General features: G+C 43.0%; 1 protein-coding gene across 1 annotated transcript in view; it reads right to left on the reverse strand.

Moving 5' to 3' along the window:
* Positions 1-168: 168 nt before the first annotated feature.
* Positions 169-18,798, reverse strand: part of T265_04685 (hypothetical protein) — a gene marked incomplete at both ends in the record, with an annotated part of 57,448 nt that continues 38,818 nt past the window's right edge. Inside the window, 2 exons of the mRNA XM_009169489.1 lie at positions 169-497; positions 15,586-15,709. Of these exons, the coding sequence (XP_009167753.1) occupies positions 169-497; positions 15,586-15,709 (453 nt within the window). The remainder of the gene's footprint in view (positions 498-15,585; positions 15,710-18,798) is intronic.

Consider the following 18,798-nt stretch of genomic DNA (forward strand, 5'->3'; position numbering starts at 1 on the left):
GCGAAACAAAAGGAATCCTCATTTCAGAGGGGTTTGGTAAACAAAGGGGTGCTGGGACAATTGGTTTGGGGATGGGGGTAGGGTGGTTAATTGGATCTAACGCTACTTGGATTTTTTTTGTACTTTTAGACCCAGGCGATTTCGCTGATAATTGCACTCCGCCTCGTGTCATCTCGGCTGATCTAGGACCGCTCTCCACACGTTTGCAAGTTCTACCCCCTCTATTCTATTCACACTGGGATGCTTGGCGATTTCCACCGCCTCAGCCACCAGTCGCTGTGGTGTTACTCTTAAACCCCGTCTCAGGATGTCCACATTTTCTAAATCTATCCTATGCCCAGTGTCTAGGGCATGCCCTGTCATTGCTGAATCTTTGACTAACGCCTGGTATTCTTCTGCGTTTCTCGGTGGTTTGTTAATGGAACGCCTAAACATCGGTCTTAGATCAGCCGAGATGACACGAGGCGGTGTGCAGTTATCAGCGAAATCGCCTGGGTCTAAAAGTACAAAATCCAAGTAGCGTTAGATCCAATTAACTACCCACCCCCATCCCCAAACTAATTGTCCCAGCACCCTTGGACGAACACAGGTGAACGAAATCTGTGAACGACCCCAAGAGGAATTTTCCATTAAGGTGTCCTAGACTGAAGAAGCAGGGACGAAAAAATCCGGGTTCATCATAAAGACGAATCCCCTCTAACCAATCCATCGTAGATCTTAGTTATCCCCACTAATCAACAAACAGGAACATCAGACTGAACACCCAGCGCTGACCGCGTCATTAGTCATAAGGAATCTCACGGATTGGTTCCCTGACTGCCTTAAAACCCAATCAACCTACTTACTTACTCACTTGGCCTGACGAAGCTTTTGTGTCAAAAGCGAAACGTTGCCCAGCAATAAATCCACCGATTGTTTACCAAACCCCTCTGAAACGATGACTTGCCAATCGGTCCCAAACATTTTCCAATTGATTGAAAAGGAATCCTCAGTTTTACGGTGCATTTAAGTACATCCTCCGGCCCGTCTTAGGTGGAACTCAAAACGAAACGTATAAAACTTATTATATCGCGAACCTCATCAACCTCTTCTGAATTTACAAAAAAAGCATGTATCTACTAACTCAGAAATCCCACACATTCGAAAATTCGGCGCAAGAGCATCAGGTAACTTTGCCAGAATAGGCAGAAGGTTACACAATTTCTTTAGAGACTGGCAGGAACTTTTGGGAATGAAACTGAATCCCAGTTTTCTCGCATAAAAATTGCGCAGCCACACAACCAGAGAACACCAACCAATAACCCGATAATTCATGGTAGTAAAACGGTCAGTCAGAATTAACATCCGAGTCAAAATGAACGTTTTGTGTCCATATAGGCAACTTTTCACAGTAGTACTTTTGTATAAACCATCTAAAGCTGAAAATTCATCCGAAAATTTCTTCCGGGCACCAGTTTGTGCTGTCTTTGGGCTGGAAAGTTCAGTACCGTGAAGGTCTGTCCACAATGAGTGTAACGGTCGAACGGTATCTTCGAGTGACGCGTAATACCAGAACCTCCGGGTAGGCAAAACAAAGTCGGAGCTGGGTTTCTATACGGTACTATTAGGGTAAGAGAAATTCACAATTTATACAAACCTCGCCAGTAGATACGCGTCCAAAACAAACAGTCCGCTTGGACTACAAAAGTACAAAGCAAGGGAGCAAACAGGCTCCCACGTGCGACAGTCACACGTGCAAAGTCAGATACAAATGGCCAAATAACCTCAAGGCCAAATGGGTGAAGTGGTAAGGACAAACAAACGTCAGTTCATATATACACACTAGATACAAAAGTGGGACGGGGTTACAAATGGGACAGAATAAAAGTGGGGAATTTCAGTGTCAACATAAGGGATGATACAATGAGTGATGGCATGTCCAAACAACGGAAATGTCATTAGGAGCCAACATTGTCCTTTTGCAAACCAAACAATTTTTCGGTAAGCGGCAACTGAATGACAAATAAGAAAGACACTTAAGCGGCATTACTGTCATCAAAAAATGGGAAGGGTGTAAGAAACCGATGAGTTGAAACTATCATCATTTAGATTGGGATTCATGTAGGGCCAAGAGCGCGGCCCCGAGTTATACGGTTGACAAACGGCCTTGAAACGAACCAATGAAAACTCGGTTTTACAGGCTGCTTGTGACCATGGTGATACAGTCGCAACCAAGATGGGAAAGTGTCAGAGATATCATTGAAATGAATGTTTGATCAAACGGTGCTCACACACACGCACACACTGACTGAGAGTTGCGGACCCATGCTATCGAGCTCTCGCCTTGTCTTTCAAAAACTACAGAGTGTTGTGACCATGTCGTGTACTTGGTCCTTTTCTCACTTGCACCATGGAACCTTCGTGCATGCGTTCACAGTTTTACCCAAACGCATCAGGCACCTCGATGTTGTTTGCCCCGGCCTGGATAACAGCCATCGGAAAACCAACGTTGATATCCAAACCATGGACTTCCTGTTCAGCACCCTCGACAGCTGAGTACTTTTGGGCTCTAAAAAGGAGTTTAGGTGGCAAGAGTTAACAAAGATATTTATTGATGTCCAGCGGTGGGAAAAGGGTGTTGAACAAGTACGGTTGACTAGTACTGTAGAATCAGCCCCTCAGTAAACTGTATTGATATACGTGGTTTCGAGTATTTATCAGTAAGAAACATGTTTGTTTTTCTTTGAGTATTCAGGGGCCCGGTACATTTTGAGTGAGTGATTGATTAGCGATCTGGGTGAAACTCAGTATTAACACCGAATCATTCAGGTGAGCTAACGTTGTCAAGTTCTGATAGGACCAGGAAGGCGTAGTCAGTATCTGGTGGTGAGGATGCATGACCCCAACCGACAGGCGTCCAGTATTCGTGCGTTTGATTCACATATTGAAAAGTATAATAGTTGTAGGAGAAATAAGCATGGTCTACGGGTTTCCGAGCTTTAACGGTCTCCAAACATTTCACCGGAATAGAAATAGAGTACTACGTTCAAGGATATTCCACTTACTATATTGTTTGGCTTTTATCAGAAAGTCAGATTCCTGAAAATTATCCCAAGATATCCAAAACCTACTGAGACCCTCAAACTCTGACCAGACAGCCTTAGATCGAGGTCAGACAGTGCAAGACAACCTTGGATCAAGGTCAGACAGTGTATTCCTGAATATATCGCACAAGGCGGTTGTAGGTTTTGCACTCGCACTCACTTGTTGCAATAAAGTTGTTGTTTTTCTTGTTGGAGAGTCTTTTCCGGCACGTAGAAGTGGAGCGGAGAAAGCAGTTATTCCTTAAGGTACCAGAATGTACGGTTTTGGGTCCATGATATTGATGGGCTATTATGTGTAAACTGTCTGTTTCCATGTTGAGGTTGTCTGTTTGGAAGAAACGCGGAAATTTGTAAGGGGATCCTAGGTGGGGGGTTGGAGACACCTTGTTTTAGACAGTGCTTATAATATGGTAAAGAATCGTCACTAGATTTTTTTTGCATTATGGAACAGAGAGTACAGTAAGGCCATACCCATGTGAAGAATGTGGTCAATCTTTTGTGGAAAGAACGACTAATAAGAATGGATTTCATTCACAGAAACTGAAAAATAGCACACACGATAATTCTGCAAGGATGGCATAGACAAACGTGGATCTGGTTTGTTTTGGATGTGCGCCAGCATAGAAAATACGTGCGTTTTTAAGTTCCCCGTATGCATACCTTTAGTTGTACGGACAGATTAAATATGACCAAAAAATTAGGGGATAGATTATAAAAATCGCTTGAGACAACCAAGATAAAAGGGGCTGTTTTGGCCGAGAGGTTGAACACTTTCCCACTCTATCGAATGAAAAAAACAGGTATGTTCTTACCCTGTTGGCTGCTACCTTAACAGATGTCAGTCTTGGATACAAACTGTATCTCACGCATTAGTAACAGTTGTGTACTAGCAACCGACAGTCTGCGCTTCCATTCGGTGTTTATCAGCTCGCCTAATCACGCCACGCCGCTCATCCACAATCCAGTCAGTCTGTATAAAGTAATTCGGGGCATGTGTTCCGATTTAAGACTGGAGACCAATGTCAGCCAGCCTCACGCCCACATCGTAATCAATACGTTTTCAAATCAACTATTGATTTGTTGAGTGCTCGTTCGCACGGCCCTTGTATGCGTCCTTTCTCCTTATGGAGTTTGTGCATTTTCCAATGAACAGCTGCCGGGAGACACACATATTTTAAAAGTGGTATATGTCAGCATTTGCGCGCCATACACTTGCAATAAATCCATCCAGCACCAGTTCAATCCCTGACGCTGTTTTCCCTTCTGGTAGTGAGTAAGCTTCAGGCTGACGTGTTGCACAGAGACCATACTAGACAACAGTTCATGTGAAACCTACCGCACTCTTAGACAATTAACGATAAATAGCAACTAGGAGCTGGTACCGGGTACCGGGTAGTCGAGGAGTCTTCAGCAAATCTGATTAGTAGGTTGCTTCGTCAAAAATTAATTTCAACCATCATGCCAACGAAAACATGAGGCTGCCCTTGCGCACAACATTCAGCCACAAAAAAGAGACTCAGATGAATTTCCAGCTTGCAAAATTTTATTTTTCAAAATTTGTCACTTGTATTCGAGCAGAACGAATTGTTTGTAAAACTCAGGAAATACGCTTACCAGATGAGCCCCATGAAATAGAAAGCTGGAAGAGTGGGCTGTCAGTAACACATGAATCGACAGTCTGGAACTTTGCCAGTCAGAAAGGCGTTAGTCAGGACAAATCGATACCAAATTGATCTTACACACCATGAACTAAGGAGATCTTCAGTTCATTCATCTACGGAAACAGTCCAGTTGCTTGCCCAACAAAAGAACCAGAGAACATGAGCTTTCATTCCCCAGTGCCAAATGGTGCATGTATCAGGTGACGATTACTTCAACACGATAAATTTAATTACAGATAACAACGAATGCCTTCACAGGGGGTTGTCACAACGAATTAAACTTCAGGCCTAGACAGACCCAGAAGCTATCCTCAAAATCCTGCAGATATAAATGGACGGACCAGAATTCACCTTAACTTCTCAAAGGCATGTTCAAGATGACGTCCTTCATCACAAATTTTTAATTTGTGGGCACAAAGCACATTCCACAGGACTAGACAGCTTTGGTCAGCATGATATTTTTGAACTTCTGGGGCACGTAGTTTTGCAGAAACTAAGTTAAAGGAAAGATCGGCCGACGGACTCGAACGCACTATTGAATTCAAGGAACACCAACAGGTTGAGGGAAGTCTGTATGCACGGCGCTGCCCCAACACTTGAAGGATTATGATTTCCGGTCAGAATCCTGCCTGTTGTTCCCGCGTCCCCTGTTCACTCGCCTTTGTGTGACGGCATAAATTAGCCGACGCACAGAGTCCGGGATGAAACTACTTTCTCTGTGATAGTCACACTCACTCTGGGCAGCCTTGTTGAAAATGGGCACCAGTATCGACTTAGCCGAGCTAGTTGAAAGGGTCTCCTTCACCAGTAAGTTAGGCAGTAAGTTAGGCAAACACAGGCTGAAGACTAACGACAGTACGTATCTTGATCTCCAGTGCCTATGGGCAAAAATGACTAGTGATATCTTTTTCCATACGGCTTCCACACCATCATCACAAGTGAGTGATGGTTGGTCAAACTCTGGGATACGGCCTGTTAAGTCACATGATTCATCGATCTTTAGCTATCGGTGTAACGTGGATACTACTGATGGGGGTATGCGAGTAGTATGCTTTCTCATAAACCCGTTTCGCGTCTCTTGAAAAGTAAGATCTGTTACGGAATTTGTGCAGTCGCTTTGTAACATTTGCTTGGATTTGAGTAAAAATCAATGAATATCCAGGAAAGTTCAAGAAGACGCGTTCAGGAGAAGATGGATGTCCAGTTTTTGTAAATAAGATGCAAATTAGAGTTTTGCTTCCCTGTTCAATGGTCTGTAACTGTTCACCTGGCGTTTTCTAATATACAGCTGCGCTAAGAAGGCTTTCTTTCTTTCATCAGTAGTTTTTTGAAAAGAGGTATCACTTACTCCACTGGACGACGTTCTGAGATTATCCTTCACGTGTACACTAATGACCAGCGGTTTTAGGCCATCAAATATAATCAGTAACCTTAAAAGTAATGTCACATCAGGAAGCATTTCTTGATATCTTGCTCGTCGCTCCCAAGAGGCGGCACTTTTTATCATCTTTGGTCGAAAAGCAACATAATGACAGATACATGCAGCTATACAGTTCGTCCTGGTAGGTTCTGGAGAAATCGTAAATAAATCTCCCATCGTAGCGACTGAAACATGAGGCGGATTGGTGTAACACATTCGGTTGCCTAGAAACATCGAAACCGAGAGATTCAGCTGGGTTCCAGGTAAGTCTCCTGCAAAACCAAATTTGTTTGCAAATGAGTGTATTTCGCTAAATCTCCCATGTTTTGATAATTTGTAAATCTGCACAGTAAGTCACAGAGAAACAGCAACTTAATTACAGACCTGGCTTTTAACTACTTTAGGGAATGAGTCACGCGACTTGGATCTTCCCAACAGGAGACAGTCCGGACTGATGGTTGAACTGCCAATTTCGGTTGCTAGGCTACTCTATTTTTTGTCTCGTTATTACATTGGATAGGTCGGAGACTTTGAATGAATTTCAGTCAGAAAAAGGTCACTACCTTTGATAGCCGACGCCGCAAAAATCAGGTAATGAATGTTCTGAATGAGTGGATGCGAAAAATAAAGCACTGAATTTTTAAGGGCGAAATAATTACTTGATTGCCCAATGTTCAATAAAATAGGAATGTAGATATAAAACGGAATTCAGTTTCAGAAAGAAGGTGCGCCTTCGCGAGTTTGATTTCTATTTGCAAGTTAAACTGTTTCGTCTCTTTCTAAAAAAGAATATGAAACTTCGCAAAATAAACTCATTTGCAAGGGAGTCTCACCTGGAACCCATCTGAATCGCTCGTTTATGGTGTCTCTAAACGACAGATCCAGCCTGGTTCCAGGTGAGTCTCTCACAAAGCCAAATTTGTTTGCAAATGGGTGTAGTCCGCTAATTTCGAACAATCGGGGTTCAAGCAGAACACAAGGTTGACGAAAACTCAGGGACTGCGCCTACCTGATGAGCCTGAATTGGAAGGACGAAGGTGTTCGTGGGGTGTCAGACGTATTTCAGCAACCTTATGAGTAGTGTATTACGTCAAAATATGAAGGGTCAGTAGCTAAACAGCTAGCCAGCTGAGATGACTGCAAAAAGAGCACTGTGGGTTTTAGTGCTGTAAGCATCAGTTATCGCTAGACTGACCAGAGCCACGACGAACGACTAAAGGTTTCTGAAAACCATTCAACAGTCCACTGCCGCTTACGAGGTTGACGCAGAATCTGAACTTTGGTCAATCTTATGTCCTACATGAGCACGAAGTTCGCCAACCGGGTTTTCACGGGAGACTCTAGCGCTTAACTTAATGTGCTACACAGGGTCTGCTTCGTATTTTAGCTAACGCGGGCAAAACAAGAGATGATGACTGGAACATGAAAAAGCTTTTGTGTAGCCCATTCATTTAAAGAAGAGATCCAATCCAGTCACCCATTAACTCCAAGGTATTTTGAAAATTGGCGTATTTAATTGACGGTGGCAAATTTCTGCGAGTGAGTGACCAAACATCTCTCTCATAAGGATATCCTAAAGTAAGCAGATGTCCCACACTTTGTAGAAGGTTTTGTTTGGATTTGAGGTTCCAAGGAATCTACTATTTCACTCAGATCCCACGATGTACATTCACCGGGTTAGGCAAGTAACAGGGATGTTTCACACGGAAGACCAGAAACCTAACTAAAGCGCCGATAAATGAGGATTACTTTGTAAGTTCTAATGGGATCTAATGATTGGAAACAGGGTTAGCACTAAAATGGCCGAAACTTAGTAACTGAGCTGTGAAAAATGCGCGTTTGCGTGGATGTTTGTAGTATCGTACACTAGACACAAGAACTTCGGGACACAACAGCTTTCTCGTCTTAAACGATTTAAATCAAATTCAAATGTAAATAGAATAAAACACAAATATCGTATTCACAAAATGCCATTTTGCATGCCTCAGTCTACGAGGAAAAAGAAATCTTGGAGATTCAAAAAAGGATATTGATTGGTGTCCTCGCTCTGCCCGTCCTTTGAACGCTTTCAGTGGTATCACGCACCGTGAAACCCTTATCCCCAGTTACTGACACGTTTTGGAAATCATTTCGGCTTCCTTGTTTGAGAACGTTCCAACCCGCATGTTCAGTATCTTCTGAGTCGTTATGGAAAACACTGCTCTTTGGTCACTTTAGTTCAATGAGTTGATACTCCGTGGAGTATACTTGGGAATTTCCAAGACCTCATGAAACTATTCCGTGCAGTAGGTACTCGGACGAGCAGTTATCGACACACTGGCCGGAATACATGCACCAAGCTCTCGGCAATGCTGTTTCAATCAATAAATGCATGAACGGGAAGAACGGAACTTCCATCTACGGTGTTCGCAACAGCGACCGAACCACATGTATTAGTTCACAGATGGATTTCCGTTGACATGTGGTGGACGAATAAGCGTTTTGTCATCATTTGTGTTCCATCACTATTCTCAGCTTCAGTTGTAGGCTGTGCGATACCTTCAGAGGTCGATCAGCGTCTCTATTCTCACCTTCGAAGTGGTTGTGCGCCAGCGGTTCAATAGGCAAACCGCTTTAATTGAAAAGAAATACAATAGTGTTGCCCTTAGTGATTTGGCGCGCTCATCAAAGTGTAGCATCAATTTTCCCAACAAAAATCTCCAAAATCTGGAAAAATGTTGGATCAGAGAATAAACGGAGATGCCACGAATCAGTAGCTATTTTCCGTAAGTTCTGCTCGCTGTTCATTCGTAGAAGCTACTTGCTCTCTGATTGGTTCCTTCCGGTTGGTATGGTACCCCAATCACGGTGCCGGATGGTACGGTGAGTGATCACAACAAACGATTGGTTTAAATTGGACCAAGCCAATCAGACAACCTTAGATCCGGTAATTCAACAAGGGTGGCGTCTCTCGCATTCCATGTCAGACTGACATTTACGGAACACATCTAGTATTACCACAAGCCAAACAGCTGTTTACAATGCTTCAGCACGCAACGGTTGCCTAACCCCATTTAAGTTTTTGCAAAATAAACTTTCTGAAAAAGATGGATAAGCGCAGGGTCTTATGAGGAGACTATAACGAGACTGTGACAAGAACCACACCGGAACGAGGGTCATGCAGACACAACAACCGTGTAAGATCTGTGACAGCCACCAGATGAAAGAATACCGACGACAAAATCACGTGACCATAGTTTGTTTATCGCTCCGGGAAGCAAGTGACTTGCCAGTTAAATTTCAGAGTGCCCGTCCTGGGGAAAAAAGCCAATTTTACGAAAATAGAACAGACCGTCAAAACGCGTTGTCTTTTTTCACACATTTCACACCCGTAAACCTCTGTGTTAGTTATCAGCAGTCGATGAATAACTATTTTTAGTTTGGCAGTTGAGGGTTGTGAAAATTTGGTATAGAATTGACTCGTCCGGACTGAGGTCATCATCTGAAGGTCAAAGTTCACAAAAGAACTAGCATTGTCTCATCTGAGGTTCACGAAATTCACCACGTTGAGATAAGTTTCATTCTTCAGATGAAGCGCCTGATGAGCTCGGCTAAACTTATCACTGTGTTCCGTTGAATCTGTGGGGGTCTCATGAATAGTTCTTTCCTTAGTCCAGTGTATCTGTGAGGAACATTCCGCCTGTCCCCTCTCACTCAAGAGAACTGAATGAATTTAGCTTTTTACAGTCAAAAAGAATAACTTTCACTCGACAGGTAATTTGACAGCAAGTCACAAATATAACAGGCTTATTCATAGCATAAAAGATGACATTTCTGGATTCTGGATTCGAATTTTTTTAAGAAGTTCACTTACCCGATTGTTACCTCACAGCCTTAGAAGTGAATTTACTTATCGATTGTAAGATTGGTTCACTCATTTAGAAATTTTTGAACGTCTCAGCCGATTCATTTTTTAAGAGCGACAAAACATTTTGGGCCTCACCCATGATGCTTCACAAAAGCGACTTTAGTCTCCAGCCAAGTGCGATTAATTTGAATGGCTAAAGCATGAATGAAATGAAGTGAAAATAGACGGGTATTTAGTGATTTCCCCTCAAAATTGAAATTAGTCTTTACCTCACAGCCTTAGAAGTGAATTTACTTATCGATTGTAAGATTGGTTCACTCATTTAGAAATTTTTGAACGTCTCAGCCGATTCATTTTTTAAGAGCGACAAAACATTTTGGGCCTCACCCATGATGCTTCACAAAAGCGACTTTAGTCTCCAGCCAAGTGCGATTAATTTGAATGGCTAAAGCATGAATGAAATGAAGTGAAAATAGACGGGTATTTAGTGATTTCCCCTCAAAATTAAAAATTAGTCTTTGTGTTCACTCCACAGTCTGATAAAATCGTTCACGATCCTCTTCGGCAACCGTCCATTTTGATCGCAAATAAGCAACCTCGTGGGAAACTTTTCGCTCGTATGCGTGTTTTTATTCTGTCTTGTTAGGCTGAAATATTATGTTAGAAATAACTGTTTGCTTCTGACCAGTCTGGATCCACCTGACGGACGTCTCATATCAATCATCGCCTCCTAATCAATTTCACGTCTGAGTCCGTAGAAAATTTGGATGTTACTAAAACATCTCCCCCGTGTGTGATTTGCAGAGACCAAATCTCGCAGTTTGTGTAGGCGAATTGGATATTCTCACCTAACTTTTACGGTAGTATGATGCCGTCTAGTTCAGGCGCGATCAACTACTCACAACGCTCTCATACGACGGCTCCGATCAAACTGGATTTAAGATTAAACTACATTTTGAGCATCACGTGACTATTGGCTGTAGATCTGCAGATGAAATTTTCAATTAGAGGCTAATCGACTGCTCCGCATTTTCGATTATTTTTATGTGGACACTTCGGCTGCTGTTGAGTATGTGAGTAGTATCTCCCGGTCATAACTGAGACTCTCCCGAGAAAAGATCAAGTTCAGCGGATCAGAAACAGCGATAAGAAGTTCCTTAGTCTGTAGTTCGTGTTTCCCTTGTGGTATGTGTGTGGTAAGAAGTTCCTTAGTCTGTAGTTCGTGTTCCCCTTGTGGTATATTCCGATATATGTGACATATTGTTTCCTAAATACAGTGGACAACTGGTTTGCAAAATTTGTCGGGAGAGTAATTATTTCACTACAAAAATTGATGACAACAGTGTTCCGTGGTGCTACACAGGTACGATTCTTCCCGCTCTAGGCAGAATGTACACACCTTCGTACATTTTAAGGGACTAAATGAGTTCGTTGAACTATACATGTTGCACGTTTTGTCCTGCTCACCAGCACATCCGGAAGAGCTAACTATGGTTCTTGAAAATGTCCAGGATCTCTTACTTTTTGGTAGGTATGTGGTTTGTCGAATCCATGTGGACTCCGACTGAACTGACCTCCTCTTTTCTTGTTTTGAGTAAAGCGGATTTCCCGTGCTTAAAACATTATGCGGAATGAAATTTCTGTGTCATCATCAGGTGTGTGACTATCGTACACATCAAGTTGTGAGAAGCTAGTAAGCAAGTTCACGTGACCGTGTTCTGCGCCACCCGAATGCTGGTTTGCTTTGTCGTGGCCGCATTTCATCCAGATGGAACTAGAGTCAGTTGAAAGGTAATACTTGATAAAAAATCACGCGCAGTTGAAGCTAGACATTTAGAGTATGGCTAGGTTTTTGAATAAACTGTGGCAGTTACTCACAAGGTTGCTGAAAACTCTTTGACAGTCCACGATCGGTTTCGCCCTTCTTAGGGCTCATCAGATAGGCGCAGTTCCCGAGTTTCCGTCAACCTTATGTTCTACTTGAACCATCTTTTGGTCTGTTTCATGAAGTCCGTTCTCGTACATGGCTAATCAAGGGCCACCGAGATATTAGTGTTCTTTGAACAAACTTGAATGCGCCTTTCTTGGGACTGTGTACAGCACATTCAGTTGTAGACTCAGTTGAGTCTCTCGTGAAAACCAAATCGATTTGCAAATGAGTGTATTTCTCGAAAACTGTAGCAGTATTCTCAGTTGCTCGTTAACAGTTGCTCAGAAACCGTGTTGCGTCGATTCGCTTTTCTAGTTGAAAGTAACACGCAAAACTTCGTTGGTGTACTAAGCTCATCACTTGAGTGTTTTTGTACCGTGCGATGAAAGAAACATCAAACAGTAGTTATTTCTCATCCTCGTGTTCACCTTCCTAAAATCCAGAGCAAACTTCCAAGTCGACAGAACCGTCCTGATGAACATGTCTCATTGCAAATAAACCGTGTTTGATTCAATCTCAGACCCACAAATTTTGTGCGCAACTAACGCTGGGCAAACGTATTGCAGGGTAGAAAACAAATACTGTGAGCAGAATCAGAGGCCTGGCTGAAAATGACTGATGAATGGGGACTAAACTTGAGTTCGGTGATCTGTGTTCATTTAAGTAGGCGACACATGCAGTGGAAATCAACCGGAACGAAAGATACCGTTGGACAGGTGACACGTGAGGGGTGAATGCTTTATTTCAGACATGATTATCAGCAATCTTTGTGTCTTGAAGAGCTCACTGAATAGTCCTAGAGGCAATTCCTTCCTTCTCCCCTTTGTAAGCCCAATCTGTGCACAGACGTCAGGAGGCGGGTAAGAGAATAGACTGGGAAAGACAGTTCAAAATGTCGTTCGGATCACTTCACTGAATAAGTTGAGTGGTTTCCGGAGGAATTCCAACTACATCGGTTGCTTTCATTGCCAAGAAATGCACCATATTTCAAGAGGCCAAACTCTGTTTTCTCAAACAAGACGTGTGATATGGTGACTTTACTTGTAAGCTTTATACATGTTTCGTCAGTTATACTCTGGAATATTTTTGAATACAAACCATTTTGGATAAGGCACTGGCAACCTCAAAGCAAATTTACTGCAATAACAACCGAAACGTGGTTCAACCTTGTGTAACACACCCGGCTGAAGAATATCAAAAACGAGAGATTGAGCTAGAATTCAGTTGAGTCCCCTTGAAAAAATGCAACTGTACGCGAATGAGTGTATTCGACAAATTATGTTCAATTTAGGCTCACCTAGAACGTAAGGTTTACGAAAATTGGAGACTGAGTTCATCCGATGAACCCCAAGACAGGCGAAACCGGAGGTGAGTTGTCCAAGAGTTTTCAGCAACATTATGAGTAGTATGTCCACAACGTACAAGGTATTTGGTCGTGTTTAATTTTGATGCGTCGACCATTTCTCTCAAACAGTTTCATCCGCGAACATTTTGTTATCTTCACCGGACTTTGCGGTTCAAATCAATTCTACAGATGCGTTTTTCTGCGACAGGAGAACAGTAAATATCAGGATTCATTTGGAATGCGTTTTGGTAACACAGGCTTCCGCAATTTCTGCTGAAGCAGGCTTAGTACCCAACCACTTTGGAGCGGCCCAATTTTCCTCAAGCTTACAGCTGCTTGTCCACTTTAATATCTGTATTCCTCTCCCACTTCAAGGTCCTCGCAGATGACGAAACAGTTTTGCATTAAAGTCAACCTAAACCAGAGGAATATGCATTCCTGACCGAAGCTGTTATGGCGAAGAACCGCTGAACACTGCAGATTCGAAGGGATGTTAAAAAAGGAACAACGCAATTCAACTTGGTGTGTAGTTTTTGGCTAGAATCTTGCTTGTTGGATTGTTTACCCTGGTGATTTGAAGCTTACTGATAACGTTACTCCCAACCTCGAACCTTTGGACAAATTTTTTGGGCAACCGCATCGGGCGAAGAAAATGGTTTCAAAACGCAAAGATTCAGAATAGCTCCCTTTGTCCGGAAACTCACAAGCTGTGCATTACGGTCAGGATCTTAGACTGTCTATCCCGGGACTTCAAAACAAAGCGAGCAGGTCTTACTGTGCAGAAAATACGCGCTTAATGGTCGATGAAGTACTACTTCTCAAAAGATGGACGGGGATACTTTTGTTTGGGTTTATTACTTATCGTTCTGCTTCAGTTAATCAGAAGTGTACCTAGCACAATTTCAGTTCACTCCTGATTGAATTAAATTCCGCTCTAACGGAAACCAACGCGGTTGACTGGTTTGCTGCAAGAGTTGCGGCGTGGAAAAGACTCCGAAACAACCGCTGACGTCAAGCCACTATCAACAGTTAACGATTTCGACACAAGTTACTCTATTAGAAAAACAAACTGCATGCGTTCGATCTAACTGGAAAAACACGAGTCCTCCCGAATTTCGCTTTGATTTAAAACCCGCGCATGATTACATATGCAAAGACCAAAAAGATGTTTGATGAAATATGCAAATAAAACGCGGGGATTGTCTGGGAACAAAGACCTGATTGTTTGAGTTACGACAGTCGGAATTCGCGGGTTTAATTTCAATGAAAACCTGACAATTGTATTTTGGTGCTTTGCTGGATCAATGAGGGCCTTGGTATCGCTTTTTTCTGTTGGGTTGACATTTGAAATATACTTTGAACGAGGTCACTCAGCTTGATTTTAGTTGCTGTCACGTGTGGTCTTTGGTCAAGCTCGGTTTCTGCTACCTGTGCAGCTCTTGCGAAGCGATGACCCAGTGAAAGAAAGAAGGCCTTCGCTGCGGAGTTATTCACTTGAAAATGCCAGCTGACCGGTTATAGACAATTGGATTTGCATCTTATTTACAATAACTGGACATCCATCTGCTCCTGAACACGTTTCCTGGAACTTTCCTGGAGATTGATTGACTCCAATCATTCATCGCTCAAATCCAAGCAAATGTTACAAAGCGACTCCACAAATTCCGCAACAGATCTCCCCTTTTCAGGAGACGCAAAGCGAAATTCCACGAACAGCACATACAACTTGCGTGCCTCCCCATCAGTAGTATCACCGTTACACCCGGTGCGTGCAACGTATGCTGGCGACGTACTGAAAACACGCCCGCCCCGCATGTCATATGCACGGATCGGGAAACCCTGGATGGTAGTTACTTTTGGTGTGGACTCACGATAATAATTACTCTAGGAGAGGAGCAGGACTGTTCACACCTGAGTGAGGTGTATGTGAATTACACGCTGACTGTTGTTCAAACATGACGAAACCTGTCGATGCAAGACCCATTGGGATTGGTCAGCTCTTTGATGACCCATCCCTGGTTCTAGGCTGCCTGTCAAGGGATTCACAGTCAGATGTTTGGTTTTGCTGAAGGACGTAGAAATCACGGACCACAAATAGTCGGAACAACTTAGACAATTCAGATGTCTGCATTTGTGGAAATTTCGCACCGAGTTCCGCTCAGGCCAGGTCCTAAACTGAGCCCAAAACCAGCCGATCAATAACTGAGAGTTCACGAATACATGCAAAAGAACATGCCTGTATAGTGACTCTGTAATTCAGCAAGATATCAGGCGAAGCACAGTGGAAGATTCAGTGTACCATTTGAAAACTCATCATCATCATCATCATCATCATCATCATCATCATCATCATCATCATCATCATCATCATCATCATCATCATCATCATCATCACCATCGTCATCAGCTGTAAGAACCGCGTACTGGTCGTACAGTGATTGTAACTGCTACAGTTTCGTTCACCGATGATTTGGGGTTGTGGGGTAGATGGCCGTGCAAATACTGGTTTGTCGGTGGAATTTCACGTGGAGAGAGGGGTAGGGACGGGAGCTGTGCATTGAAGGCAATAGCTTGGATGGATGAGCACCACTGAGGGCACGACTGGGCCATGTCTGACAGTGGCTTTAACCATTGATGGACGGTAACACTTTTACACAAAGTTAAAAACCTCTGTGTGTAGTAGAAAGTGGCTGTGGGTGTGGTACAATGCCCCGCGCCGAGAATCTTATTTACAAAGCACCTGACTGTGTTTTAGGCTCACAATTTGAATGCACCTAGATCGACCATGCAGGGCGTTTGATGCTGCCTTTGACTGCAGCATCATGTGCTTCTTGATTTCGCAGTGCACGATCAAATCTTAGCGGGCACATATTTGGCTCCATTCAGTGTCACAAAAGCGGAGGAACCATATTCCTGCTAACAAGGTGATCTGAACCCCAAATGTAAAAACAAATCCTTGACTTGAACTCCGGACAGCTGAATTACGAGGCGTGCATGTTAACCACCGAACTACCACGTCTGACCAAGCAAACATGTTCACATTGGAGCAATGTGATTGGTTTGTCCAAAAACTGGATCGATGGCTCACAAGGTCCCTCGATTAGCCTACGTGTCAGGGCTTCCTAGTCGGACAACACCAAGAAAACATTAAGACTGCGGTACAGTCCTAAATGTCTATGGAATCTGTGACATTCGCATCCAGAAATTCCAGTCCTTGACTAACTACAAAGGATAACAAGAAAGAAAGCATTAGGAAATCTTACCAGTTTGACGAGCTCCGTTTTTTACCAACTGATCACACACCGTGGAGGCAGAATAGCACAGAATGAGGGATAACACCGGAAAATGGACTTTTCAAGTTAACTTGAAAACAAGAAAACATTAGGTATCAGAGAAGCAATAATAAAAGACCTTCGAGGTAAAAATATCTTATCCGACAAACTCGTTCACTTTCACTACTCATGAACGTGTCTTTCAGTCGCGTGATGACCTCCACTGCACAGCGGTTCTGATTTACTTAGATAGGTGTTCCTATCATTCGTGTGGGGAACGAAACCGTCCACTGGCCAAGTATTTCGATCAGATGATCTCCATCTGATGCGACTAAGATGCTGCCCAGTGAAACGGAGAGAGATAAAACGCCTGACTTGGACACGTGACCCAGTCCCGTTGCCAAACCGCATGAACTTTTGCGTAAACGATCCTGGTCATCTGGCATAAAGCTTTAAATAGCCAATACAAATAAAACCGCCTGAAGATGTCAGTTGGAAACCAAAAAAGAACGTGCAGACCACCTTCCAGTGTATTACGGTGTGCGCACGGGGCTACACTTTGCGTGACTGAATGTAAACATGTTGGTTTGAAAAACTGGCATTTTTAGGATAACAGCTAACTGTTGTCTAGATACTTTGAAAGCCCTGATAAATACATTTTCTCAGTGATGTGATACACCTCTCAACGGGGCTCGAAAACGGAGAACGGTAACATTAGTCCACTGAACATAAAATCTTCTGAATATGTGATTGTTTCCAACAAGACTAGGCATAAATGAGTTTCGAATTTGCTGGGACATAAGAGGTAGACGTAGATAGGGTCGGTCACGTGATAACTTGATTACCAGTGATCCATCGCACATATTGGGGGCAGTCCTGAGCAGAAGTTGGGCAGCTGATAAATGGATTTGGGGAACTTGAGCTACTCAAGCCAATGGTGATCCAATTACTGTCTGATTGTGGAGTGATACCCCTTCCAGATGAGCATAAAACTGAGGCAATCCTTTCCGTTGCACTTGATAAGGGCGTGGCGGTGAAAACAAACAGCGTTAGGAGGAGAATTAAAAACGCATCAACAGGGTAACCAGTAACATAAAGCTATTTATCCACTTATATCATCTCTGCTGTCCTGTGTTTGCAGCCAGCTCGAAATGATGTCATCTGGTCGCTAAGCAAGAAGTATTCTTTGCGAAAGAGGCAACACTGATTCCCTGATATTGTATTTATGGACAACGGCAGATTTGCTTAGTGACTCCCTACCATTAAACAAGGATTCAAACTTTTGCCGAGGTTTTACATTGAGAGTACAGTCTATTTCCAAAACATTCACTCACACGAGGATCTTCGCCCTTGCGGCATTACTGAGCGCTATTCGAATCGCCGGCTTGAACTAATCCACCAGTCACCTTGGGATCACGTGGCGTACGAATAGACTCTTTAGCAAATCTGGGTAAAAAGCCGTAACAAAAGTCATCTTTGGGGCGTTGTTCTGCTTATATATCTCATCCTCGTGTATGCTAGTGGCAACGACTGACAATATTATGTATTCTCTTGCCTTGGTTTACTTGCCAATGTCCAATTAACCATTCAAAATCACTAATATGCTCATCACTCAGTGACATGCCTCTGATTAAATTGCCAGGGTTTACGAGAGTGCGCAAGGTGCGTCAATAGTACACAAACGGGAAAAAATCCTCTGCTAAGCTAAAACCAGTTCATGCGTCCATCAGCATCTACTGTTTTCAATCAGATCAACCTCGCGTCAAAAGGAGGCACTTCATGAGAAATAATCATCAGCCAGATAACAAAATACCACAGGCATAAGATCAATAGTCGATTTAATCCTGATTAACTCAGTCCGTTCCCCTTCCTGGGGGATGGCTTTCAATCTTCACCTCCACTTGTTCGAAATCCCCCTCATTTGGTATTGATCCACTCGGTATACAAAAGTACCACAAATCTGAGTTGGTAGAATGAAAGGGCTGTGTTTTCAGTTTGCTCATACACTAATTAACAACCCAAGGACGCGATGTAGAAAGTTCAAAAGATATCATCCAAGCTGTTAGGGTATCAGGGGATGCTTCTGCAGTTTGCAGCCTGTTGGTGATTGATTTCTGTGAATTTTCAAAGTGCTTTTAACTAATCGATTATTGAATTTTGATGTAAGGCATATTTTTGTGAACATACATGCATACGTAGCATATATTGTACAGCGTATAGCATAAATATGTACGCATGTA

This window comes from Opisthorchis viverrini (assembly GCF_000715545.1).
Source record: "Opisthorchis viverrini unplaced genomic scaffold opera_v5_81, whole genome shotgun sequence".
Taxonomy (NCBI): Eukaryota; Metazoa; Platyhelminthes; class Trematoda; order Opisthorchiida; family Opisthorchiidae; genus Opisthorchis; species Opisthorchis viverrini.